The 27,758-nt window shown below is 39.5% G+C and overlaps 1 protein-coding gene across 2 annotated transcripts in view; it reads right to left on the bottom strand.

The window, feature by feature from the left end:
* Positions 1 to 1,901: 1,901 nt before the first annotated feature.
* The window catches only part of LOC140244206 (E3 ubiquitin-protein ligase RNF13-like), a 77,524-nt gene continuing 51,667 nt past the window's right edge, over positions 1,902 to 27,758 (bottom strand). For both annotated transcript variants that reach the window (XM_072323838.1, XM_072323837.1), the window contains exons 7-10: positions 21,463 to 21,568; positions 5,420 to 5,513; positions 3,837 to 3,917; positions 1,902 to 2,824 (exon numbers count right to left, since the gene is read on the bottom strand). In XM_072323838.1, coding sequence (XP_072179939.1) covers positions 2,373 to 2,824; positions 3,837 to 3,917; positions 5,420 to 5,513; positions 21,463 to 21,568 — 733 coding nt within the window. In that variant the 3' untranslated portion in view covers positions 1,902 to 2,372. The remainder of the gene's footprint in view (positions 2,825 to 3,836; positions 3,918 to 5,419; positions 5,514 to 21,462; positions 21,569 to 27,758) is intronic.

The raw sequence follows: 27,758 nt of genomic DNA, 5'->3' as shown, positions 1-27,758 counted from the left end.
CCTTGTCATTTGATTGGCTGCGCCTTGTCGAATGTCCATTGTACTCACAAACATTCATTATTTGTATACTATTTCCCCGAAACAATAATGACATCAAATACAGTTATTCTTGCATTGCTCTGGGGAGCAGGAATACGTGTAGTATCAAACAGGAAACCTTTTTTCAAAAAATATCACCAAACCGTATGGGATAGCACCGCCAAATGTTCATGGCGCAAACATGAACAAACTCCTTGAGCCAAACGAAGAAGAAAACCGTCATTCTGAGCGAACCACATGTTCTTTATCACATGACTGTTAGGAAAGGATAAGGCTATCCCACTTGTAGTGCTTTGGCCACCATGTTGGTTATTTTTTTATTATTATTTTTTTTTTCTCTCCTGAACATCTGACATTTTATAGATACAAGGTCTTGTTGCCCCAGCGTTGATTTGACTCATCATGTCCTGAGAGAGTTTTGCCCCGAAAAAAATTATGATCTTATGCTCATCAAATTGTCAACTCTCAATTTTACTGCTCATCCTGAATTGAAGACAGTTTTGGGTTGTTTTTTTTTTAATGCAATGCAAAGACACAGTATCAAACCACATGGTTTCTGGGACTCTATGGATTTAAAGAGGAGAAAAGCACCTGCCATAAAGGCAATTACAAACATTTCTGATCTCTGGTTTGACAGATGGAGCAAGCCAATTTTCGATGAGTACTGCACAGATACCAGACACAACTTTTTGACAACATTTTCAGTGGCACGACCAGATTTTGTCACTAAGAATTTCAGACTCCTTCAAGGACAAATGCACAGGTGAGATCCATGTACAAAATCATTGTTGAGCATTCATTCTTTTCTTATGGGACATTATGTGACATCACGCATACACTTCTGAATATGTATGAGATATTCGGTAGTTTGGATCACCTCAGGGTTGGATACATTGTGTACCCACATGAACTGGGGTAAAAATGAAAAGTGTACTTTCTAAGAATCTGTTTAACGAGCAGGCACTAACGAGACAACGTGATTTCTGGGTCAGCCACAGGCTAAAAGCTGTCCAGAACTTCCTCATCTATGTAAGAAAGAGGGACACATACAAATTGATCGTTAGTAGTGGATTTCGGACTTACAGTAATACCAGACTGAGTCAAAGACCAGCGACTGTCCTGGTAATCATTTCCTCTTAAAGCAAGAAAAGAACCCATGAAATACAACATCTCCCTTGAAATAAATCAAAAGTAATCTATTATTTGAGCTTGAGAGGCATGTTTCCCCTTTGATATTCAATGTCACACATTTCCAGTCATTAAATCTACATTTCTCATGTTTACCTGATCTTTCATTAATAACTCTGAACATCCCCCCCCCCCTGACAAAAAGAAATTGAAATAATTTTTGCTCATCCTTGTTATCTAAGATACATTGATCCGTACACATTACACATAGTGAGTGCACTTCATCATCACTTGCCTACCAGATTGCAACTCATTTTCCTTTCACTCCCCACCAATAAAGGTGAGACTCTGTACAACATCCCACTATTGCTCAGCTTGGTAAGTGACATACAATATCTCCCTCCTCCAAACACCAGTGGGGGAATCTTCCCCCTATGACCATGAGGTTTGTGAAAATGTTTCTTTTGTCTCTGTAATTGATCCCATGCGCAAGAAGTGCCTCTAATGCAGACACAAAACTCGTACAGGCTTGGCTTCTTCGCCAGCGCACCTGCAGCCAAGACAGATGTGTGGGGGGGAAACAGCGGCACAGTTCACAAACCAAGGCGGGTGCACATCGTTGTGGCGAGGTGAGATGAACACGCGCTTCATCCGAGGTGCTGCTTGAGGTGCGGCTTTGCAGATCCGTGGAGCATCATCCCGCCGAATCTCTGGTAAGAGGGTAACTCCCAAGCACAGCCAGTCCTCCCCGATCAAAGGTGTACATCAGGTTGAAGTGCATGGGTGCTCCCTTTTCTCTATCCACCTCTACCTCCAACAATCTCTTTCATTTTTGCGACATGATTCAGGGAGGGATGGATTTGCACCAAACACATTTTTGTGCAGCAGAAAGACATGATATCACAGTTCTCATTTCTGTAGCTGCCTCAGATTTAAAGGGGAACATCAATCAATGTCATTATTTATATCAATCAAGAGTAAACACTGCTCTCCCCTTTCAAGTTCTCTCTGCCTTGATGTGCATGGCAAATCCTGTTCGGTTTTCAAAGACACAGAGCTACAGGAGATTGACTTGTGAGTATCATCATATGTATGTATAGTCATAATATATTCAACCCCAGTCCACACTGGTGGGGGAAACATCAAATCATAGTCTTGCTTTGTTTTGTTCTTTGAGACTAGAGAGATAGAATTTCCAGGGAACTCTAGGACTTTCCTGCGATGGATGTTATGGGTTCAAGCTCATTTTCTGAATGGACCACAACATGGACGTCAGAGGCTGGTGCCGGGGCTGGTGCCCCAACGGGATAGCTCTCTGCCGAATCAGAATCCGTCTCCACATTGATCAGGGCGACCACCGGAGGATTCTCTCCATCTTCTGGAACTCTGGGGTCGTTTCCTTCCTCGTCGCTCAGCTGCACAGGTGAAGGGGGCGGGGTGGTGGTGGGAGGCGCGCCCCCTACTGCGCCGTGCTCGCTCATGTGGTCGGACTCCATGCCGGCGAGGAGGGGCGTGTTCTCGTTGGGGGAGTCACCGGCCTCCGAATCTGACTCCTCGTCCGAGTCGGCCACGCCCGGCGGGACCACCTTGCGCTTGCAGATGGGGCAGGTGCGGCGGTTGTTGGTGAGCCAGGGGTCGATGCACTTACAGTGGAATGCTGGATGGGGTTAGAAACAGAAATTGCAATCATTACCTCCACACCTCAATACAGTCTCGCCCTCGTGGTTCAGAACCATGAAATACATTTACAAGCATCAGCAAGACTCAAACAAAATCTTGTTCTTTTGTGTGCTGTTACTCCCTGATTATTTCTTTTAGCATGATGCACCCCAATTTGGCTCTCATTTTCTTCCACGAACAAGTAAATCTGATGTATAGATGGGGAGAAATGGTGGCAGATAAAGCCTGGCAATAAGGGCACGAGTGATGAACAGTCAACAAACCAGTCTGCACACAAAACACACTTTTTGGAACACTACAAAATGGTAGAATTGCTCAACTTCGACACCAGTAATCAAATTTTCAGATAAAAAGATATATAATTAGTTGCACAACTGTTTTCAAGGCATGGACAAGAGCAGAAGAATTGGCAGACATGTAATATCTCCCTCTAGTCCACCACATCATCACTCTCCCCCCCCCCCCCCCCCCTCCCCAACACACACAGAACACCCTAGAAGATGCACACATATCAAAGGAATGTTACAGGTTTGGTTGAGACCTGGTTTCAGATTTCTGTTTGTTTGGGTGTTTGTGTTTTTTTTTTGTGTGTGAGATGAGGAGAAACCTCTTCTGAAATACGAAAGAGCATGTACATGTACACCGTAAATAATTCCAAGAAGAATTCAATGTTCATTTGATGAAAACTGGTTTTTAAATGGCCGAGATATTTAAAAACAAAGAGATCTTTATAAAAGGTGGGACCCACCTTTTATTAGGATCGCTTTGTTTTGCATATGTACTTTGTTTCTGGATTACTCAGCCATTTCATAATTCAAACCCAATTTTCATCAAATGAACTTTGAATTCCTCTCAGAATGGTATGCTCTGTAACATTTCATAAGTGGTTTCTTTAAATAGTATCCTGCTAAAAGTTAAAGGCTCAATCCTCATCTCCACCAATGGTATACCATCCTTTGAAGGGTAACATGAAACTGTTATCTTCTCACCATGATTGCATGGCAGTATACGAAGCTTCTGCCCCTCTTCGTAGTCATCAAGACAGATGGCGCAAACATCGTAGTCGTCACCTATAGGTCACAGTATACAAGGAAGAGATGCACAGAGTGTAACACTCATTATCGAGAGCATCGCAAACTGCACTGTGCCAAGTAAAATTGGCCTACTCTACCTTTGAACTTTTTGTGTAGAACATCTTTAAATACAAAAATCAATATCTGCCTTCATAAGATACTGAAATATGATCAAGTTTAATTTGTTACAGCAGAGAGTAAAATGGAGGAAGACTGCAAAATTATGTCATTTTCATATGAAGTGCAAGGACTTTAACCCTAAAACGGGCAGGGAGGGGGGTGAATAAACCACCCTTCAACATTTTCCACGACTATTCCGCCGCGCGAAATTTTTTTACTCCGCCGCTCGCCGACTTTTTACTTTCAAGTCTTGCACATCTTTTGACATTATCGTGAAATAAAATCGGGCATACTGTTACGACGCTGCACGAACTTTCCTACATGCTTATTAGTCCAAAAATGGCTCAAAAACATGATTTTGTGTACAAAGTCTATGCAAATGGAGTTTTCTCACCTCATCAAAAATGTATGACTATTTCCATGTTTATTGGCTAAAATCAACTGATTTTTGCATAATTACGCTTGAAAAAGGTTCTGTCATAATTTTGCCCCCAAAAAATACATAAGAAATTCACAAAACAATACAATACATAAGAAATCAATTTTGCTACCATATTTTTTTTTTCAAGTAAATTACTTGGAATGCTACAAAATATGTTATCACCAAAGATTAGAATTCTAGGAGCTTTATTTTCTGATTTAGAGCAAAGTGTACAATTTTATGCATATAATGGCATGATTAATTAATACAATGAAAATTTCAATTGTTTTTTCATAGTTTGGTAGATTATACCACAGGTAATGTATGTGCCAATTTTCATGGTGATTGAATGATCAATGGCCGAGATCTCGGGAGCAGGGGGGGGTTTGATTCAATCCTCCCCCGGCCACAGAACAGCCAAGAAAGCCCGGCCTGGTTAAGGTTAAAGATTCTGGATCTCAAATGAACAACTTGTAACTGAACTTTTTAAGTCTACTAATCAAATGAAAAAATGGCAAAATTCAGTATCATTTTCACACATTTCTCATGTCAATCTCTTTGGCTTTTCTCTCAGGGAGAATTCTTGTAATGGCCGTATACAGTAGGTGGCGCTTAAGACAGTTTTGACTTTATTTACCTACAAATACACATACTGCCTACTGAAAATGCCCTCAGCATTTCAGACTTCTGGCAGACACAATTTTAGGTTCTGCTGTAGTGCAACATTTAGTCCAAAAAGAATAAAGCAACAAAAAAAAAAACAAACGTGATTTTTCAACAGTTTGTGTCCCATTCATCTTTACATTGACAAACTGAGCTATAAAACTATAATAACACTAAATAATAATAATTAAAAAATGTGACATTCATTTTGATGGGCTAAGCACAACAAATCAATCATAAGCCCATCCCCTTCCCCCAACGCAACAAACTTGTATAGTAGCTAGGAAAATCTCACCCTTCTTAAACTTTTTGGTTGGCAGCTTTTTGAGGTGGTCACGTGACAGGCGTGCACGTCTTCGACGTCTCTGGTCTCTCACATACTTGGCAACCTGGTGGAGAGAGAAAGAATGATGTGAATCTAGGGAATAAACATTTCATGCCATCATCCTACAATTTAATAACTATCAATCGAAAAGTGAACTTAACTTTCCAATCATATGTTACACATGGTATGCTATGTAGTATAAGAGCTCACTTTTTGTCACTTCATGCTGTGCTAAATAAATATGCTTTGATTAACACTTCATTACTTTGAAGAAAAAAAAAATCCTAACCACACACACAAGAAAGAATAATTTAATGTCAAGTATACAATACTTTTCTTCCTTTTGAATTCAAGGAAAGAATTTTGACATGTATATGGAGGTGAAAAGGTATATGTAAAACAAAGACACTGTTACATCATTTCACATTCATTAATGTGACTGCCACCAATGCCATTGCTATATGAAAACATGCTGATCTTTGAAATTCACTTAGTTTTCTTATTTTGATTCTAATTGAAGAAACTTATATTGTCCCATATTTTGTGATTTTGCTTTGATTTTATCCTGTTTACTAAGGTCAATTTGAAGATGATGGAATTCAAATCAAACACATTGCTGTCATACTTTCTGGGTTAATCTGCCACAGTGAAAAATTCACAGAAATGAAAGAGAATAATATGGGCCTTTCTAATAGTGTTTCACTAACTTGATTTTGCTAATTGCAAACAAATATACTCATACATTTTTAACTATCTAACTAATAAAATAAGCAACATAAATCTATGATGCATCACAGTATGAATTCAATAAATTGATAATCTCAATACAGGATTGACAGAGGGTCCTATGCACATAAATGTATTTTCTCATTTTAATATCATTCATCATTCAGGTGCAGTAATAGAATAGAGAAAAAAAAAGTTCTGTTATTTATGCTTCAGACTTCATCATGCCAAATAAAGGACACATAAGTATCAATTCTCAAAAGTAATCTCAATCACAAATTAAAAGAGAGAGAAAAGGGAGCATTACTATGTAAATTTAGTAGTAGAAAACTTAACAACAGACACACTTTCAGGCATATCATCAAACAAGTGGACAATCCAATTCAAAATCATCAAGACTTATCATGCATTTCAACAAGTCACAAGCACCTCAACAGCTGTGTAAAAATTTGCATATCAAATGCAGCACAAACCGTGTCTTCCTTCCTAAGACTGCAAGTACACGCCTGTATTACATAACAAGCAACTCATCTTCAAATGACGACGCATCCACAGGGGACAAAGCGAAAACATTCACAAACAGGTCATCAAATAGTGAAGGTGGGGCTGAGCAAAAAATTACCCGACTGAAGTGGGGGAAGATCAAGTCTTCCTAAAAGACAATGAGAGGGCACTTACAACGTTATTGTACACGCACCACTACATACTATGTACATCAGCTTTTTCAAGACAATTGCTACTGTCAGAGCATAAAGGTCCCATGGCCGAGGCTCTGGAAATACAAAGTTCAAATCCAGTCCCACTCACACATCTGTGGAGGAGATGTCATACCTACTATGTCCAGTTTCACATTTTAGACATACAAATAAAAGTTCCTACAACTACATTGAGTGACAATACCCAACATTACATTCTAGAAGAGCAAGGCTGATACTAAGAAGTGTTTCATCAAATTTAAAATGTCCTGTCATAACTAAATAACTAGAAAAGCACCGAGAGAGCACGGACCTCTGCCAAGCAGCTCATTTCCAACCATGCACGCATGCTGATAATTATCCTATATCCAACTGATAAGAAGCCCTATATTTACCTCATCTGCTAGCAGCTAGCTAGCTGCAAACTGCGTCTCAAGCATACATGTGCTCAATGTGCATGTGCATACCACAACACGCCACTCGAATTCCATTGTTCTTTTGCCCTATTTGCCAATTGATGATAACCATTCAAAAGAATTGAAAAAAGTATCCTGGTTCCACACAGCTATCTGGATCACTATCAAAATTTAATCATTTGTTCCTTATGTCATTATGAACTCCTCTGGCAAGTCTTATCCATATCCATTTGCAACTCTTTGAATTATTTTGCAAACAGACAGACAAAACCAATGACAATAGAGGTAGAGGTACTTACTATTACCATTGTAACTTATAACTATCACTTTTACTATGTATTATTGTTACTATTATTATTAACTATAACTAATATAGTTACTATTACAGTTACTACAAACTGAATACTTACTGTAACTGTTACAATTACTAATAATGATTACTTATTCTTTTATTATCACAATGATTATACAGCAGCACTAAGTATTAATATTAGTCTGATTCGGAAACACTCTCACATGTGTAAATTATTTTACACTCGAAGCTTCACAATAATCATAATTTAACTTAATATTTAAACAAATATGAACAAACACAATTATAAGAATTTCCTTATCACTTTTCAAATTTGCAACCATAGTCACTTTCTCTCCTAGTCAAAAGGGATGCATATTCTGCCAACCCAATGGCAGTATTTTTTTGAGGTAGCATAATATTATCATTACACCTTACGGTATATCAATGTTGTTGCTGGTAAGGCAAGTCTCAGAAAGAAAGTCCAACTTCAGATCTGTGGTCACTACAGGATTTTTATGCTAGGAAGTGTGTCTAAAATGTGACACATATCTGACAAATAACATAACATGCTCTCCCTTCTTCTATTGTCATCATCCACTGATAATCTTCCATCTGTTCTCGTCTATAGGGCCTCTTCAGCTGAATTATACACCTGCCAACATACTGTACGAGCTGAAATTTTCGCGGTGGTTTTATTTTCGCGAATTTCGCGAATCGCCTTTGAACCGCGAAAATAACAACACGCGAAAATAACAACGCGCTAATAGCTAAGTTCAGTTTGACCCTCGCAACCGCGAAATGAACAACACGCGAAAATGTCCTCCAAGTAGCAATTCGCGAAAATATCTGTACGCGAAAATTTCAGCTCGTACAGTAAATGGTATTGACTTCCTTTCCTTCCCCGATCTACCTCCCGATTCCTTTAGCTCCTCCATTATCTGTCACTTTCTTCCCCACCCCACCCCCATGAACAACAATACATCAAAACAATGCATTCACAATCTACCACAATTAAATTTGGGCTCTAGAAAATAAACCCAAACATTCCTTCTTCCCATTTCACACTGTGCCATCCTTCGAAACTGTAACATTTTGTTTATTTTTGCTCATTTTATCTCTATTTGTATGGGAAGAAGACTTGGGACAAGTTTTAAGGATTACTTTTTGTCGTCATTGTTTTTTTTTTTTTTTTTTTTTTTTTTTTGTGTGTGCTCTTGGGAAAAAAGGGGCGGGGCTGATGTCACTCTCTAATAACCGAAAACAACCGAGCTGCTACTCACCGTGAAGATCACCCAGAAGACAAAGCAGGTGCACATAACGATAATGAAGGGATAGAAATAATACACATGCGGGAAATCGCCGCCTCCAAAGAGCATCACCGTGTATCTGCCGGAGGAGAGGGGGAGACGCACACCCACATTTTGGCGAGGAAGAAAGACATAAATAAATGGAATAGATTGACTTTTGCTCCTCTCATCCCGAGTGTAACAAGTGTGTGCACACAAAGTTCTGCCGACTTAAGGAGCACCACCAGTCTCGGTTGAAATCGCACAATGGCATGCTGTACACAGTGTATGCTTGTTACATGGAAGGGCCCCGGTGTCACTGAGGCTCCCTAGGCGAGTGATTATGAGTGCAGGAATAAAAGATGGGTGAAAATACGAGTTGCTTCCTATTTTTTCTGTATGATATATAGTAATGAGGAGCGTCCTGGTACTGCAATAAAATGCTAATGCATTTGTGAAAGAAAACTCCGTGCATGTGAAGAGAGAGAGTATACATGTACAGTGTATGTAAGTGTTTTTTCGTTTTTGCTTTTAATGGCATATTGGTGGTGACAGAGGCAGTCAGTTATGAAATGGATGTAAATACTCATGAGAGTTCTACGTAGCTGTAGGCATTGACTGTGAGGATGAGATTTTATGAAGCATAAAGTAAATCTAAGCAAGTTACTAGAGGAATATCAAGAGCTTTTAGATGAGTAAAGTCATAACAGATGTAAGGGAACAAAAGAAATAGAAAGTAATTCAGAATCCGTACATAGCACTCTCTAAATTTCGACACTTTGCCAAAATGGGTCATGGTCTATTTATCACAAGGATTACATCATCATAATTTTTGGCTCCACTGCAGGACTGACTTTATGCAGCTTCACAACTCTTTTTTTCCAAAAAAGACCCTAATGAAAATGAGTTCTCATCCTGTGTATGCCTGTAATTCCTGTCCATCATGACATCGCTCCTCGTGACAGCCTGGACGTGCGCAGCAACTATCCTTGAGGCCTGGTCGTCATAGCAACCCCACTCTCTACTACTGTGAATCTGCTGTTGGCTGCTGGTTCAATGAACTGCCTGGGAATCCCACGGCCAGAGCACGCATCCAATATACTCGATATAATGAGGGACCCATTCTAAAGAATACATACTCAAACAATGAAAGGTATGACCACTAGTAGTAACCATGGCAACAGCTTCAGCGCTCACAGCACCTTTGCAGGATGTTGCCATAGTAACAGCAACTATTGCAGTTGCATTCACTGCAAATATCTTTTATTAACTACGCCTCGGGTCTAAATGAATGTAATCTGCACTAGCAACAGTGAAGGCCCTCATTCTAACTTCTTTCGTTGGTATTTCAATTGAAATAGGATAAGTGTGCCCCACTGGAACAGGAGATGAATAAAGTTTGTCGGTAATGATTTCTGTTTCTTTTATTTTAGTATTACTAAATGTTTCTAACGTGACGCTCATGCAATAATTCATAATTTAACCCTCTTGACTTCAAAAGTCCAACCAAACAAAGGTTTGAAAGCTGGCCTTCAGATTATTAACAAACATCTCAGAAAGAAAGAAAAGAGAATGGATTTAAAGTGCCGATGTAATCAAGCATAATACACGTAAGGTATAATACTAAGGACAAAATTGGCCAGTTCAAACAATACAATGATAGGCTTCGAGAGGCGTGGGGGAAGTTTCTAATTTAATTGAACGTATTCTTGGGTTCTGACATTCAGAAAGGAAGCAATTTCAATATAAAACATGAAATGTTTGACTCTACATGATTAATTTCTCATCACTTCTTGCCAAGCTACATGTACCTCATTCAGCAGTTTTCTATGCTCCAGTAGGCCTATTTGTGGCATTACCAGGGTAACAAGATAACAGATGGCAAACACACATAAAGTACATGTATGTGTGCATCTTACCAAGGCCTCTTGCTGAATAGCTGTCTGGTGGGAATTCTACAGGTGTATTCACTTATTCGCTTGTACAATGTACGTGGGGTGCACAAGTTCCAGCGAAGTTTCTGGCAGAGGGTCAAGTTGTAATTTGGTCATCCCCCAGTGCCAACGGTAAGGGGTCAGCAAATTGGGGGGGGGGGGGGGAAACACCATAAAGCTAGAACAGATTCTGTTTTTGTGGGGCCCCATCTATAGATATTTATGGGAGATAAGCGTGGCGATATGCTCACATTAATCCTCCACATTACTGTACACTGTTCACCTAATCCAAGCGGCACCCAAAAAAAAAAAAGTGCAACAGATGGACTTGATCATATACAGTAGACCCTTGGCTACTTGAAGTTGAAGTGAAAACACCTGTCAATCAGTTTTCGATTTCAGCTGCTTCCATTTATGTGTTTCTTGTTTATGACTGAAAGACACCTATCTAGTGTACAGTGGGATACTGATGTCCCTTGGGAAGGCTCATTAACCTGTTGAGGACAGACTGATTTTGCTACAACACGCATTTCCCATTGACACTTGCCTGAGTATCCACGGGACTCGTCCTCGACGGGTTAATTACAAATACGGAGGAAGGCAGTGCAACTAGGAGTACTGTTTTAATAGCATGGCTGTTGTTTGTTCGTTTGTTTTTTTAATACCTGAGTGTGTTTGTAACTGCTAGACTGTCATTGATATTCTGTGAAAAGTGAAGATGTAAAGAAATTGTAGCCAACAATGATTGCAAAGAGCTTATATGATGTGAAAAAATCTGTATTTAGATATACCTTAATCAGTTGTTACCGCAGACAGAAGTCTAGGAATTATGCCTTCAGAAAGCAGTTTATTAGCAGAGGGGGTAATTATGCAAATTAATGATTCTTGCTTCAAGTTGTTTTTATTGCAACTAATTGACAAATTGCCTACAGCCGTAAATAAACGGTGATTATTCAGGGTTTCTATGTTTTGTTTTGTTTTTATCAATACATGTTGTAGCTATGATTAAATACCATGGGCATAGAGTACAAACTCGGGGTGTCTATCATGCAAAAACTGCATACTTGGGTGTTTGATTGCGTCAATGAAGAGCAATTTGTCAAGGGGGTATTTGTTTTAAATATAGACATCTTGATACTGAACACCTACTTGTAGATTCATAACTCTTTGTAAATGTAAATAAGCATCTACTGCATCCAAGGGGAAGATCATTATACAGTGCAGTCTGCCCAGTTTGGCAATTTGTTAAAATGGACTCTCCCCTTCCCCCTAATGTTCAACAGTCTAGATGTTCCTTAACTCATTGAGGACGAGTCCCGAGTATACTCGGGCAAGTGTCTATGGGAATTGTGTGTGTAGCAAAATCAGCCCATCCTCAATGGGTTTTAATATCTAGGTAAAATAGTTTACACACATCTACAGGCTAGTATTGTACTAACTAAAAATTGTGGAAACATACCGAGGCATACTACTGTTGACAACTCTTTTCGTACAACTGTACCAATAATTAGCTCACCTATTCAATGCCATCCTATAAACTCCTTAATGGGACATACATGGAGCTCTCTTTGCAAATAAACATTCATCTATAACATTTGTCAGAGTGCTGGCATCTTAAAGCACTAGAAAATGAAAATTGAAAGAATGCCTTTGTGTTCAGCCACAGAAAATGACATCTTCTAATAACCAGGAGCGCAAAGTTAGAATGAAAGAGAGGGCCTGAAATACATCTACATGAAGCTATTTTGTACACATGTGGGTGTGAACTTTGATACTATCCAAGCTTGAATTCAGGCTTTTACGTGAAAAAGATGGCATCCCTATGACAAAGTTTGACTTAAACTGGGACAGCATGTAATGACCGGGTCACGGCTGAGGCATCAAACTGAAATTCTACACCTCATCATGCTTCCAAAAGGTACAAATAGGTAAAATGTCCTGTATCCATCCATGCAGAGAAAGTAACAATGAACTGGTTTGGAGCCCGGCATGCTTCCTGAGAGTTACCATGCAGACAGGTAGAAAGATTGGGGGGGGGGGGGTGGGTGCAAATGATGTGTTGCCGTGACAACCAGACAATCAAGCCTCATCTGCAATCTCCAGGAATGAGTCAGTGAGGATATGCCGAGTGGGAATCTTTGGGAATCTACCCATAACATTGCCGTCCCCTGCTGGGAGGGGCAACGAGACGCATTATCGGCATCATTCGAGGGCATCGCACATCCATCACACCGCAGAGCTTCCGACCCCCTGGCCCTGGGAAGGGGAATGTGATCATCTGAAAAAAACAAACAAGACAGCGACACTTTGGCCAAAAAAAAAAAAAAAAAGTTTAAAAAAAGTGGAAGTTTGTATCGCAACTGCCTTGGGACAGGCAACTCTATGACTCATGCTGCCTTCTGCTTTGAATGCTTTCACATCGAATGTTCAGAATACATCCGCTACTCAGGGGGCTGTGTTCTTCACAGTGGGTGTTGCTTTAACTCTTTTACTGCCACTACTTACCAGCTTGCACACAATATGAATGGCATTACATGACACAAGGTCTTGGGAGAATTAAGAGTTTCCTAAGATAGGTTCCTAAGATACTTGCATGAGATTTTGCCGTAAAATTTGAACATCTTGTTCTTCTATGGAATATCTTCCTCCTCGTTTGGTTCCAGATGGAACGCTGAGGAGTAATTTGAAGAAGATCTTTGCTTCACAGTTAAGTGTTGACAAGGAACAACAGGGACTTTTCGATTTCACATTCTGAACGTGGACAGCAAGATAATGATGTCATTTATAAGAACTGCGCATGCTCCAGGTTCCCCAGCACGTCCAACGCCAGAATCGAGAATGTGTCTTCTAAGGATTTCACGTCCTCCTAGATTCAAGACGGAGATGACATCATCGCCTGGCATGCCAACTGCCATCCAGCGGGAGGGGACGGCACCCGTTGTGAGCGGCGTGCACTGAAAATCGACAACACTGAAAAGCGATAACACCATGGATGTAACAAGAGGACTGCAGCCATTCAGACCCGCTCTAGTATGAGAATGAAGTCTAAAAAGTCCCTACTTCTAGACAGTGTCATGAAAATTCTTGGACAAGGAAAGGGGGTGGAGAAATAACCCTTCTGATAATTACATATGTCTCTTTCACCTTTTAACAGTCTACTTATTACTTCTACATCTGTAATCCAGCACTCCTGAAAATCAAGAGGTGGCCTGACCCCTTTATAACAATGAACAATCGTATGATAATATGGCCTTGTTAACCCAAGTTACCTCTTCAGTACAAGCATTGTTTTCTTGTTTGTTTATTTTCGTTGAATGAATCATTACTCCAACAATTAATGCTCGGTTCCTATCTATGTACATATGATAGATTACAAGGGACAAAATGGGAATAAACATCTTGTCGACAGATATTTGTATCCAGTGGGAGTCTAACCCAGGATCCCCTGTTTTAAACATCCAGAATCTCAACCACTCTCCAATGGTCCACTCTTTCCTTTGAGAGGTGGAAACATACGATATGATCACAAAATACACACTCAAAAGAGGAACACCTTGCCCTTACAGAAGACTAGTTTTCTGTACTAAATATATTGTGTACACCATCTTTAGCCCTCTGTGAGAAATCCTTGTCAAACGCAAAGAAACCCAATCTCCCGCTACCCATGAAGTGGAGAATTCCACAAGCCGGTCACGTCTATTCAAACCCTTCCACATGGTGTCAGTGTTCGAACACACACGCATTTTGTACATACAAACACACATACATACCTGTACACACTCACACAAACGAATGTACATAATATGCACTAATTGCACATACATGGGATACATACCAAAATGCATTCATACACAAAAACACACACATCAAGGACAACATTCTGACCTATTTCAGGACCACGCATTTCAGGGTGATAGTTGTTTCTTCACATGACTTTCAGCAACATGATTAAGAGTAATCTCCTTGGTTATTTTCAACTATAATCTGCACTTCTTCACATGCAGGCATACATGAATTTAACCTCACAGACACTTGCAATAAGACTAGCTTACCCATCTCTCTGACAGAATGAAACTCATAGCAACACCTTGATAAGATTGAAAGCATGTGTCAGTTTCCTTTGCTGTAGTTTTGAGTTCATTGAGCAATGTTTCTAGAGCTCATCTCAAGGCCTTAAGTGACAGAAATGTCAGCAACCTTGGGACTGGGGTTTGGACTTTGGGAACTTCCCTACTACATAATACAGGTCTGGAAATTGTGTTCAGACTATAAATATACACAAATAACTGCAGTAAAGAATCATTACAAAGTGTGACCATTGATTTGGATGTGCAGTAGAGGTGAAGAGTTTGAAGGGTAGGGGAATATCATATTCACTCTCATATTGTGCAAGTGGACATAAAGTTGTGAAGGATTTTGTTGAAGTTATGGATGGGTATTCTTCGTATGACTGCCAATATATTATTTGACATAATTTCTTTTAATTATTCTTTCAAACTTCTCCCATGACCAAATTCTATATCACTTACGGTAACACTTGCCCAAATAGCTTCATAATTTCTCTAGTTGCAAAAATAGCACATAATTTATTCTCTTCCAAGTTGGATCACTTGGTTCCTGTTCAGTGATGACTGTAAAATATTGGGCCAAGGCTGGCAAGCTAATCTTTGTGTGAATAGCTCTGCTCCTAATACACATTGATTCAGTACCATAATAGGCTTTTACCACTCTACACTCATAATGCAATAAACAGGTGAATAAAATATTGGTATTATGATCACTGTGTTTTCTAAGGCAACAAAAATCTAAGAAATGCAATGCAGGATCACAAAAACCAAGATAACATGGAACAAGTTTGCACCAGGTAACTTCACACCTCAAAGACGGGAAGACAGGTAGAGGGGTAGTGGAGGGGGGCAGGGAGAACCCACTGTTGGAGGGCGGGGGTGGAATCTTTATTACACGCTCTTGCAAGCGGTAAAGCAAAAACATATTCTTTGAACTTGGATTCCTTGTTTGCAGCATTCAGCTTCTCCTGGCTGAAGGAGGGACTAGAGAGAAGCGGGGGAAGGAGGAAATCTCAGACATACAACACTCATTTCACACAGAATGCTTGCCTAACCCCTTTAATAACTCCTCGTGTTAACTCAATTCCGATTCCACACACTTGTCATCTTCAAAAATGACATACAGTGGACAGAGTTGATCTCCAGGTACACGTATGCGGTGAAAGAGAGGGGGGTGGGAGCAATCGGGTACGGGTGCAGACACATCCTTTTCTTGACGCACATGGACGAGGAGGGTAACAGACCTCGCGGGAGGGCTACGCGGCGGTAGGAGGGGGTACCAGGACAACTACGAGTACTCGCCACCTCTCGACTTACCCCGTACAGCACGAAGAATAGGAGGCAAGTGGATGTGACGCTAATGAAGGGCAAGAAGTAGTAGCCCCACGATGGGGATTCATAGGGTAAAAGAATCACCTTGAACCTGAGGAGGATGCAGGGGAGGACAGGACAAAATAATATTTAAAAAAATGATCATTCCAACTAAAAAAAAATAAATGAATGAATAAATAAATAATTTATGCATGGAAATCTGGATCTCTGGATCCCCCTGTAAAGGATTGATATGTGGAAGGAGGTTGGGTGAACCGTGTTGGACTGCGACCAAGGAGACAGCCAAGTCCTGAGATTGACTGCAGCTGGAGTGATGGGTTCAAAGTGCAGAAACAGAAGACAAGATATCAAGCAAGAGGTGTGTATTAAACGGGTCCAACGTTCAATGCCCAAGATTAAATGCACTCTGTTTGACGGTATTGGCGGTAATAAATGCACACTTCAAGCTCCTATGACCTTCAGTTCCCAGGACAAATGCTTTCTGATGGTATTAGCTTAAAGGTAGGGAATCCCATTTGCATGCCTTAAATGAAGAGTTGTATAAATACAGTGGTATGTTGAAGAGAGTATCATTTTAGAAACTCCCATAAAGTATTGAAAGTGGAAGGTAACATTTAGTACATTTTTATTGACCGTTAGATTTTGAATTGAATTTTTTTCGGGGCTCACCGTAAATTCCAGTGCATTACTAGGCTACCTTTGCAGACCCATGCACTGCATGTGTGTCCATCATGTATATTTTGTGAAGAAAGTTCATCAAAACTTACAAACATTTCTATATACATTCTTGCCACACACTCTATATGCTGTTACATCAGCTCTTATATTTGTGCTTATAGATAAAAAAATACAGAAGACTGCAACAAAAAGGCTTAAGTGTGGCTGACACACAGAACTACTGAGTAGTTGAGTTTTGTGCATTATTCAAATTGTAGATAACTGTTGACTTCCAAATTTCTCAGCAGTGGCCTAAACAAGTCCCCTGAGGTTCATATTTAATGTTTTGCTGCATTTTGGGAGGTCTGTAAAAGGTATCCCCTACCTTTAAATAGACTTCAAGCTTTCATAACTCACAAAAGTGCTTCACAGCCTGCTCCCCCCCCCCCCCTATTTTTACTCACAGATCTAATTGAAGCTACATGTTGTCCAAGAATTATTAATATTTACTTAAAATGGCTTTCAATATATTTCTCCTTTACTTTACTGCATACAATTTAACCATGTCTACCCCCAACAAAGCGATATTTTTAAACCTCTGGCCTATTTTGATAACAGTCAATGAGCTTCGTCACAGATGCTAATTGAGTTGCGCTCACGATTATCCCTCCCATCTCCACCCCGGTGACTCCTTTTCACCTGACCTGACCACCTCCAAGGCAAGGGGCTGAATCACCCTCTGGTTTACTGGCTACAACTACACTTGATTCAAGTGGTGCTCTCTTCACTCCATTTGGCAGCTAACTCAATAAAGGTTTTCATGGATTATTGGCATTTTGGTCATTTTTATTGTTGTTTTGTTTTCATCTTTATTTGTCAAAAATGAAGATATCTACCTTTCTTTTCATACTATATATACCTTTCTTTTTACACTAGCACCTCCTGCAGAGTTCCTTGGTTCAAAGTTTAAGAAGAAAAAAGTGGTTTGCTCATGCAGTATATGATCATTTTTTTCATTGAGATATCAAGCCAGACCAATGCATCTGATTATACAACTGTATTTGATACCTCGCAATCTAAGAGTTTGTTATTACTGTTTTATTTCTAGAGTAAACATTCATATTAAGTCGAATTCCTGACCCTACAAAACACAATGACATTGATTTCATGTTCAGAACATTTTTCAAGAGAGCAAAGTCTGACACATCTGAAAGGTAAGGCCAAAATCAATGCACACGATAAAGTCAATGCCCAAACTCGCTGGTCTTATGACCCGTATCTTCTTTATGTTTTTTAATCACGCATTGTTTACTGTGTGTTAGCATAAACACTGTTTAAACCTTCCCACCTTTGAACCATATATTCTTACTCAGTAATTTGAGATAATTCACACTTGGCTCGCATCCATGGACACAGAGTGCAGACTGCAGCCACAGAACAGCTGAACGTGACTTTCAAAACGCCATAAAGTCTGCGACTACAACCAATACCGTCAAACCAGCCATGCAGTCTGTGTTTACTTTGCCCCACATGTAATGTAAGAAATGATAAAGAAATGATAACGTGAAAAGACTACTGGCATGAAAACCCCACAACGAATCTCTCATTTACTTTTTGTTTATTACTGGGGTGCAACTCTACTGCTGCGCCCCCTCCTCCCCCCCCCCCCCTGTCAAAAAACAAAACAAAACAAAACAAGACTGCATCACCCTTTGGATAGCAGTGGGGATAACATCTGAACAAACTTTTGAACACCTGAATCTTTGGGTTTCTGTCACTGAGCCTCGAACGCATCATTTCCAGCTGCAAAACATCTGTAGTCTGTATTCGCAGAGAAGAGGCGAAGGAATATGTACGGGAGTCTGGGAGGTGGTTGGTGGAGTCAGGCGTTGTGGGGGAAGGGGAGCGGGAAGGGGGGGAAGGGGAGCGGGAAGGGAAAGAAGTGGGGGAGGGGGGGAAGTATACAGGATACTCACCGAGTAGAGGATGAGAAATGCTACACAGGAGGTACTCATGCAAATAAATGGGAGCATGTAAAAGGTCCAGTGATAGTAGGCATATGGGTAGAGTGTCACAGACCACCTGTGATAGAATAGGCAAGTTAGAACACAGACGTGCAATTATCTACGCTACTTGTACGTACACGGTGTCTGGAGTGTGAACACATCCAGGGCACTATGTATGTGCAGGTGTTTTGCAGGTGACAACCCCAATAACCATTACGCAAGCATGTACAGTTCCATGGTGAAGGAGGGTGTGGTCATGAATGAGATCGACTTTAGCACAGTTCGTATGTACACATGCAGAAAGTTAGTCAACCGCGGTGCCAAACATTCAACGTACGTAAAACACAAAATCTAGCACATCTGATGGTACATCAGTCTCTTTTCTGTTTTCTTCTTTTTGAGATGCATGAATAGTGATAACATGCCAGACATACTTTATGATATGCAAATTAGCTCACGATGCAAGTGACTGCTAGCAGGCAAAACATGCACAAAATCAGTTATGTGCCGATCATAGTATGAAGGAGGGTGAGCGAAAAAAACACAAAGAAGAGACAAAAAAAAAAAACAAGAAGAGGGAAGGAAAGTACTAAAAAGTAATGACTGAAACAGGAAATGCGTTTAGAGTGGATAATTGTGGTGGTACTAATAATTCTGGATGTTCTAGAATTTGAGCATTAGGCAATCAAATGTCAGCTTTTTCTCAAATTATGGCAGACTTTAACATCAGATGCCTACTGATCTTTGACCGTACACACAGAGTGACATGAGAGATGAGGAAGTATTCCTTTCTTCTTCTTTTTTAAGTATCTAGAACTTGAGGAGGATGGGTCGTTAAATGTCTCTGGCTTCTTTTGGCTTCTACTACCATCATATCTAACCCAGCAAGAATCATGTAATGTGGTTTGGTGCTGTATCTTGTTATGATGTCTTTTGCAATGCAAAGTGTTTTCAACTTTCATACAGTAAAGACAAAAAAAAAAAAAGTCCTTTCACCTGCACCCTCTGTTGTGGGTAATCTAATATATCCCTGTTTGTTTCACTGTGCAAAATTTACAAAAGCTTTTAGATTCCCATGCTCATAACTGTTTCATAGCTGTTAATAATCGGAGTGTGTTTCTGATTTTGTGTAGATTTAATGAATCGAACAAGTTCTGTCTCATCTTTCCCCAATAAGAGATAAAGAGTTAGATTAAGAAATGCCAGGAATATAGTTTTAAACTGCTAATAAACTGTCACCTACTTTATTTAGCCAATAGTCACAGGCCCATATTAGACGATGACTATAATTGGCTGAGGAATCCCAATAGAACATATTCTCATCTTCAACAAAGGTTTTGAGGACACTGATGACCAGCCATATACACCACTCAACACATGCACACACACACACACACCATCATACACACACCACATACAAACACATAATGCAAATGCACACACGATAAACACACACACACACACACAAACACATACACTAAAACACACTGGTATCATGTAAGATGTACTTTGCACCTGCATGACAATGACCGCGATATGAAGTTCTCAGTTCTCAGTTGGGTTGACTGTATTATCACAAAGGGTAACCTGGGCCCTGTTTCATAAAGCTGTTCGTAAAGTTACAAACAACTTACGAGCGACTTGTGATCAGTTCTGATGTGCTATACTTATCAGAATTTCCATAATTCAGCATAAGAACTGATCACCAGTCGCTCGTAAGTTGTTCGTAACTTTATGAGCAGCTTTATGAAACACCCCCCTGGTGAGCTCTAGGCATTGCTAGATGGTGGTACTGACTGGATTTTTACAAGAACTGGAAGAACACACAACCTCTCTTAGCTTTAGTATAGTACACAACTGTGAATAACCAACTGCAAATAATCAGCAAGGAACACAAAGACTGATTATCTATGGTTGGTAAATCATTGCAGGACAAGTGTCAGACATACACACACAAACACTTAAACACACACACACACACACACACACACACACACACAGAAAAAACAAGCGCACTAGAACTTAAGATACCATTACATTTGTTTCCCACTTTTCTACCGTTTTATGATGCTGCTCAAAAGCGATAACTGACCAATTCCTTGACCGATAATGAAAAGCCAAAAGATCTCCTATTGTCCTAGTAAAAGCTACAAAAACTGACCAATGTTGTCCATACCCATTTCACGCAAGCACCACACTGGGTTACCGGTGAAAAGAAAAATGAATAAACAAATAAAAAATAACAAAAATAACAAAAATTCTTGGCACTAAGATTGAGCTTACAAGTATCAATCACACATGCACTATGATTAATGCATCATGCCGCTGCTTACTTGTATTTGGGGATGCTACAATAGTTTTCAGTTATTTTGAGGAGATACATGCACTATAAAAACACTCTGGTATCTTAAATTACATCTGAGGTTTTAAAAAAGTAACATCTGAAGTGAAGTTTGTGGTCTTCTTCATTGTCTCTGTTGAAAATTGACCTTGATTAGGACTTAACATATTCTAAGGGGGAGGAAAATTACGATCAGAAATAGAAGTTGGATATTGTTGATATCAAAGATAAGGAGACAGTGAGAGGGTTCAAACTTACCATGAAGCATAGCATTACGATGAAACATATCCCTACAATGCTTGCGAATGGGATGAGGTATATGTGATACGGAAAGGTGAAGCCAGGAGTCATGATAACCAAAAACCTAGGGGTGGGGAAGGGTGGGGAGATAGCCAGTGGAGTAGGGGGTAGAGAAAGGGGTAAAGATGAGGCAAGGGATGAGGTGGGGGGGGGGGGCAGAGTAGGGAGGGGTAGGGAGGGGTAGGGAAGTGGTAGGGAAGGGGTCAGAAAGGGGTAGGGAGGGATAGCAAAGGGGTAGGGACAGGGTAGGTAGGGGTAGAGAAGGAATAGGGAATGGGTAGGGAGGTATAGGGAAGGGGTAGAAGAGGGATAGGGGAGGGATAGGGAAGGGGTAGGAAGGGGATAGGAAGGGGTAGGGGAGGGATAGTGGAGGTATAGAGAATGGATAGGGGTAGGGAAGGGGTTAAGGCGGGGGGGGGGGGAGAGGGGGGGAGAGAAGAGGTAGGTAGGTAGGTGAGTAGGGTAGAGGATGGGAAGGAAAGTAAACAATGACATAAGCAGTGACAAATAGGGCCAGGGTGGGGGGGGGGTAGATAGACACAATGTGTACAATTATTTTGCATGCAACAGAAAGTTCAAAGCAATGCACCAATATGACAAAATAAACAGATTAAAATGATAATTGAAAATAATCATAACATAGTGAATTATTCAGCAAAATCAAAGACATTTTGAAGAACAACAAAGTAGAGATATTTCAAATGAATATAAATAAAGCAAAGAAATTCAAAAAATTGCATGTCACCATGTAGCATGACAATGATACATTCACGTGTAAACAACACAGTACAATATCGGCAGAGTGGAAGCAATAAACAATACAGAGATACCAAAGCATAGAGGTACAGTGCAAGATGAAAACATACAAAATTGATCAGCACACAAATCACATGGCAGTAATACAACAAAAAAGTACATACAAGTTACAATCACCATTGTGGAAATAATGACAGAAATGGGAAATTTGTCAGTAACAGTCAGATTTGAACATTTAAACAGAGAAAAAGGGGTTGAATAGATATACATGTGTAACATCATGCCAAGCACAGAGAATGGAGTCAGAAATGGGAAAGTAGGATGTCAGAATAGTTGTTGGGGGGGGGGGGGGTGCAAAGGATAGAGGCACGTTGATGGACACGGGTGGAAAAAGAAAGATGGAGAGAAAAAAAAATGATTATTGTAAATATCAAATGCAGGACACTGAAGTACACGCACATTTAAACATCAGCTGCCAAAATGTATGGTCAAATTAAACGTCCAATTACTCGGAAAAGAAAGTCTTGCGAGGTATCAATGCTGCCACAACATTATGTGAAGAGATGAATCAACATATTCACAGTTCAATACAGACATCTATTTGTGATACAGGTGTATATATGCCTAGCACAGGGGTAAATGTCATACGTATGCAAGCAGATTTATCAGGAATGAACTTCAACTAATGGCTTGATGACATATCTGAAAAAAAAAAATGACTGTGGATAAAAACTGGCTAGGAGTAAGTTGACATAAAGGAAAAGTTTTGCTGGTGCGAAAAGAAACTGTCTATCAAAGACGTTTGTCGAATGAGAAGAAAGTTTTCAAAATGCAAAACTTTTACATTCTGTTCTTGTTTAATACTCCTTGGTTTGTGGAGAATGCAGCTCTGCAACTGATTGGCAGTTTGCATACAAGGGTAACATTTTCATTGCTTGCCAAATCACAATATTGACTCAAGCTCAGAGAATTATTTAAAACAAAACAAAACAAGTAAACTTTTGAAGTTCAAAAAAAAAAAAAGTTTCAGAAGAACATGATACTCCAAAGAGAAAGTTTGCTTTATACCAACAAACATAAGTTCTGAAACCTCAACAAGTTTGAAAGTGCTATGATTAGGTTTTCATTGTTCAGCAAAAGGGCACATATAAGAGCACTGTGTCTTTCTCCAACCCCTCATTTGAAAGCTAAAATCCTTATTTTGTGACTCTTGTGGGCTCAACAAGAAACAAAACTCTGCACCAGCTCATGACCACCTCCCCATTACAGTGAATAAGATTTAGAGCGTGATTTGAGTAGAAAGTGTACAACTACAATATTATGCTACGAAGGTACAACATGTGAGCTACGTAGGCTAGGGCAGTTATAACTCAACAGCACAGAGTGAGGAGGTAATGTCAGGTGCAAATTTGCCAAGCAGTACAAAGAAACTGGTAATGCCAATCATTACTGTGTGAGCGACTGTGGTTTTAATGACAGCAGTGGTTACATTGGTGCCAGTGCTAGCAGTGGTAGCAGTGGTAGCAGCAGTAGTAGTGGTACTAGTGATGTGCAGACATACAGAGTGTACATAAATAACACTGGAAGATAAAGATACAGTGGTGTATATCATAGTGGTGGTGGTAGCCCACGTGGCAGCTATAGCAGGAGAAAGAATGGATGTAGTAGTAGTAGTAGTGATAGGTAGAAGTAGTAGTAGTAGCAGTAGTAGTAGTAGTAGTAGTAGTAGGAGCAGTAGTAGTAGGAGCAGTAGTAGTAGTAGTAGTAGTAGTAGTAGTAGTAGTAGTAGTAGTAGTAGTAGTAGTAGTAGTACAGCTACAATGGAAAAGTAGTAGTAGTAGTAGTAGTAGTAGTAGTAGTAGTAGTAGTAGTAGTAGTAGTAGTAGTAGTTTCGTAGTAGTAGTACAGCTACAATGGAAAAGTAGTAGTAGTAGTAGTAGTAGTAGTAGCAGCAGCAGCAGCAGCAGCAGCAGCAGTAGTAGCAGCAGAAGTAGAAGTAGCAGTAGCAGTAGTAGTACAAAAGTAGTAGTACTAGTAGTAGTAAGATAGTAGTATTAGTAGTAGTACATGTAGTTGTAGCAGTAGCACTCCGTAGTAATATTTATAGTAGTAGTGGTGGCAGCAGTAGTAGTAGGATGGTAGTAGTAGTGGTAGTGGTAGCAGTAGTAATAGTAGTACCAGTTGAAGTAGGACGTTGCATGAAGATGTACATGTAGTAGTAGTAGAAGTAGTTGGGGCGGGAGGCAAATAACTATCATAAAGTAGTGGAATGTGTACTACAATTTTGTAGTAGTGATCCATGGTAACTGGGACAGTTAAAAAGTGGTCATCTGCGTCAAAGGAGTGGGGGTCATGATCACTTTGAGGTATGACATGTACATGTAGCTTTACTGGACATGAATGCTGTCTCCTGGGCCTCTATTGTCTTCATTCAAGGCACTTGGAGTTCACTGATCCAAGTTTTTTGTTTGGTTTCGTATTTTGGAGGGGGGCACATTATTAGGAGTCTTCTGGTGACACTAACTAGAAGCTTTAAAGCCCATACATCAAAAGACTTCTTCCAAAAGGACTCTGATTCACAATCATTAAGATTTTAGCCAAGACGCAATAAAAAGAAATCATGGTCTGAATCAATTTTTCTCTATGAAAAATCCTTTGATTAGTTCTAAATGACTCCACAAGCCTGAGAAAGAGACTATAATAGCAACTTTCAAATTGTTTCAATATCACGTTGCTGCAATTGTGATACTGTAAGAATGATAATAAAAAAACAAAACATAAAAGTAACATCTCATGAATGCATGAGTAGGATATATGATTTCATTAATGTGCGATATGGACATGGCACCTCAAAGAAGATTAAATCATCATTTCAACACTGAATGCAAAAATACTGTGATCACTTTTGCAGGGTGCTACAAATTTGCATGGCTGGTTGCTCTAGATAAATTCAATTTGCCATTAGACAAGCTTAACTGCACCACTTCAGCCAGGTAGGGTAGGCTCTATTCAGTCTACACATATTGTGCAGATCACAAAACAAGTATCTAATTTGAAAACAGAAAAAAAAAATAACAATCCGAAACATTTTCCTGAAAGTACAGGACTGTATCATATTGATTGTAGGTCAAGACTAAAAGTATACCACTTGAAGAGATTTAATTGATGTAACACTGGTATCTTTATTTTTTTGTATGTGGTTCCCTTCTTTACTTAACAAATTGCCTGACCGGGTACATGAGGAAATACAGCTTTTGTAGCACCCTGTTTCAAAGCAGTAACTACATGTAAACCAATACCATATTTAATGGGAAAGTCTGAGAATTAATAATCTTGAAATAACATTGTTTCATGATTCATCTGCTCAGTGACAAAAATACATAAGTTTAATATGCTGGCATGATATTCTTTGAATGCAAAGTTGACTGCCAGGATCGGACAAAATGATAAACTCGGATTTAAAAATATTTTGTGATGATGGCCTGGCCACTTGCCTTGCCGATCACAGCTGGAGGATCCCAGACCGCAATTTTCTGGTCAGGATTGTGCCTTTAATCAGCGAAATTTCTCACCCGCCAACTATAGAGTACCGAAGTGACGATGTCAGAGTCTTCTGTTATAGCTTGGGTTGGAACCAGGTGTGCTTATTGACAATCAGCCAAGGAGAGGCTGTTTACAGCCAGTTTAATGGCTATGACATCAGCTGTTGGTACTCTATGTATCTGTACCCCATTCATCTATTTTGGTTATTGTACGGTTATGCTTGGTTTTCTTGTTTTTGTTTGTTTGTTAGTTGGTTTGTTTGTTTGTTTTCTGTAGGGGGAAGAAAAGGGGGAATCAGAAGTCCCCAAGTGTGCCTGTCCAAAATTAAATCATCTTTTTACATACAGTAATGCCATGAAATAATAAAGGGCTAATGGTTCAATTCATTTTCATTTTCCTCTCATCTAAAGTATATTTCTTTTTTAATCGTTTACTCCTTCAAATAAAAAAAAAAATCAATCTTGTCATGCTAAAGTTAATCTGTTCTGGGTTTTTGGTATAACAGACACATGGTCTCATGTATTGTTTGTTGCTGTTAGACTAGTTTGAAACAAAATGTAGTTACTCTCGTTATAAAAAAAAAAAAAAAAAAAAAAAAAAAAAATCTAAAAATCTATCAATGCATTTGGTAATTCAAGCAGAGGAGAACTGTTGAGTGATTACATCCAAAACAGCATTAAAGCTAGTACAGAGATATAGTGGGCAAATGTGATACCTGCCTGTAGCTGTAATGTGAACTTTGTAGTAACATATGGCAGATGATACACAGCACTAAGAAACTGCTTGTCACACTGGCAACCAACTTTTAAAACTTAGAAGGCAGGTAAAATGAACAAAATAACTCGCCTCATGATAGTTGGGGCCTTCTCCCCCTGAATGCCTACTCAGAGAAGCACAAGAACCATTTTGTTTTCTTTCTATTGTAAGCTTCTTTGTTTTGTTTATTTGTTTGTTTGTTTGTTTGTTTTGATTGGTTATATCCATGCAGAGATTATATAACTGCTTTGGAAATTGCTTTTACAGAATATCCCATCCATCCAGCCCCCCCCCCCCCCCCCCCCCCGTGATTCCGGAGGTTAGGGGACAGAATATTCTATGTCCCATGCGTTAGATGAGAACCAGGAGGTAGTCGATCCACAAACTTTGCATGCATTTAATGCCTTTTGGTTCTCAACTTCACATCCTGCAGGAAATTGCACAGTGAATATCATGCCAACTAATCAAAGGGAAAATACTAGGTTTCTGCACACCTCATACAGTGGCTACCTCCCACTTCATAGATCTATGACACAGTATATTTAATATGCCAGTCATACATTTTCTACAAAAACAAAAATAACTTGGCAAAGTAGGTCTCTTTGGTTTTTCAAGAATTTTTGAAGTAAAAAATCTCTCTTAAAGTTCTGGGTGCCACTGACTGAGGCTACAAAAAACCTTGATACGTCCCTTTGAAAGAAACTAATGCAACTGCCGTATACCTCAAGCATACATGTATTTCCATAATCACAAAAAAAAAAATCATAATAATAATAAAGAGAACAAAAGAGATAGGAAAGCAATGGAATTCTGTGAGAGAGCAATGGGCTGCTTTAAATTTATCCCACAAAAGTTTACAAATTACAGTCTTTTTTTTTTTTTTTAGGGGAAAGACATTAAGGCAGCTACAGTACAAACTTTTCCTAGAGATCGTACTGATGTGTTCAAAAAATATGTCCTGCTGTGGTAAATGATGTACGTAAAACGTAAATTATCAATTAGAAAAAAAAAATCATATAATATGCACTGACATAGATATGAACAGACCTACAAATTTAAATCCCTTGTCTTTGCAACACTACAGTAACCATGAGGATGAGCTGATTCTGCTATTATGCACAATTCCCATGAAGACCTGCAAGAGTATACTTGGGACTAGTCTTAAATGGGTTTATATCTAGAGGTAGTGTGGCTTTAAA

The sequence above is a fragment of the Diadema setosum genome, chromosome 21, assembly GCF_964275005.1.
Source record: "Diadema setosum chromosome 21, eeDiaSeto1, whole genome shotgun sequence".
Taxonomy (NCBI): domain Eukaryota; kingdom Metazoa; phylum Echinodermata; class Echinoidea; order Diadematoida; family Diadematidae; genus Diadema; species Diadema setosum.
Note: the sequence above shows the minus strand (reverse complement) of the source record. Positions and strands in the feature narration are given on the sequence as shown.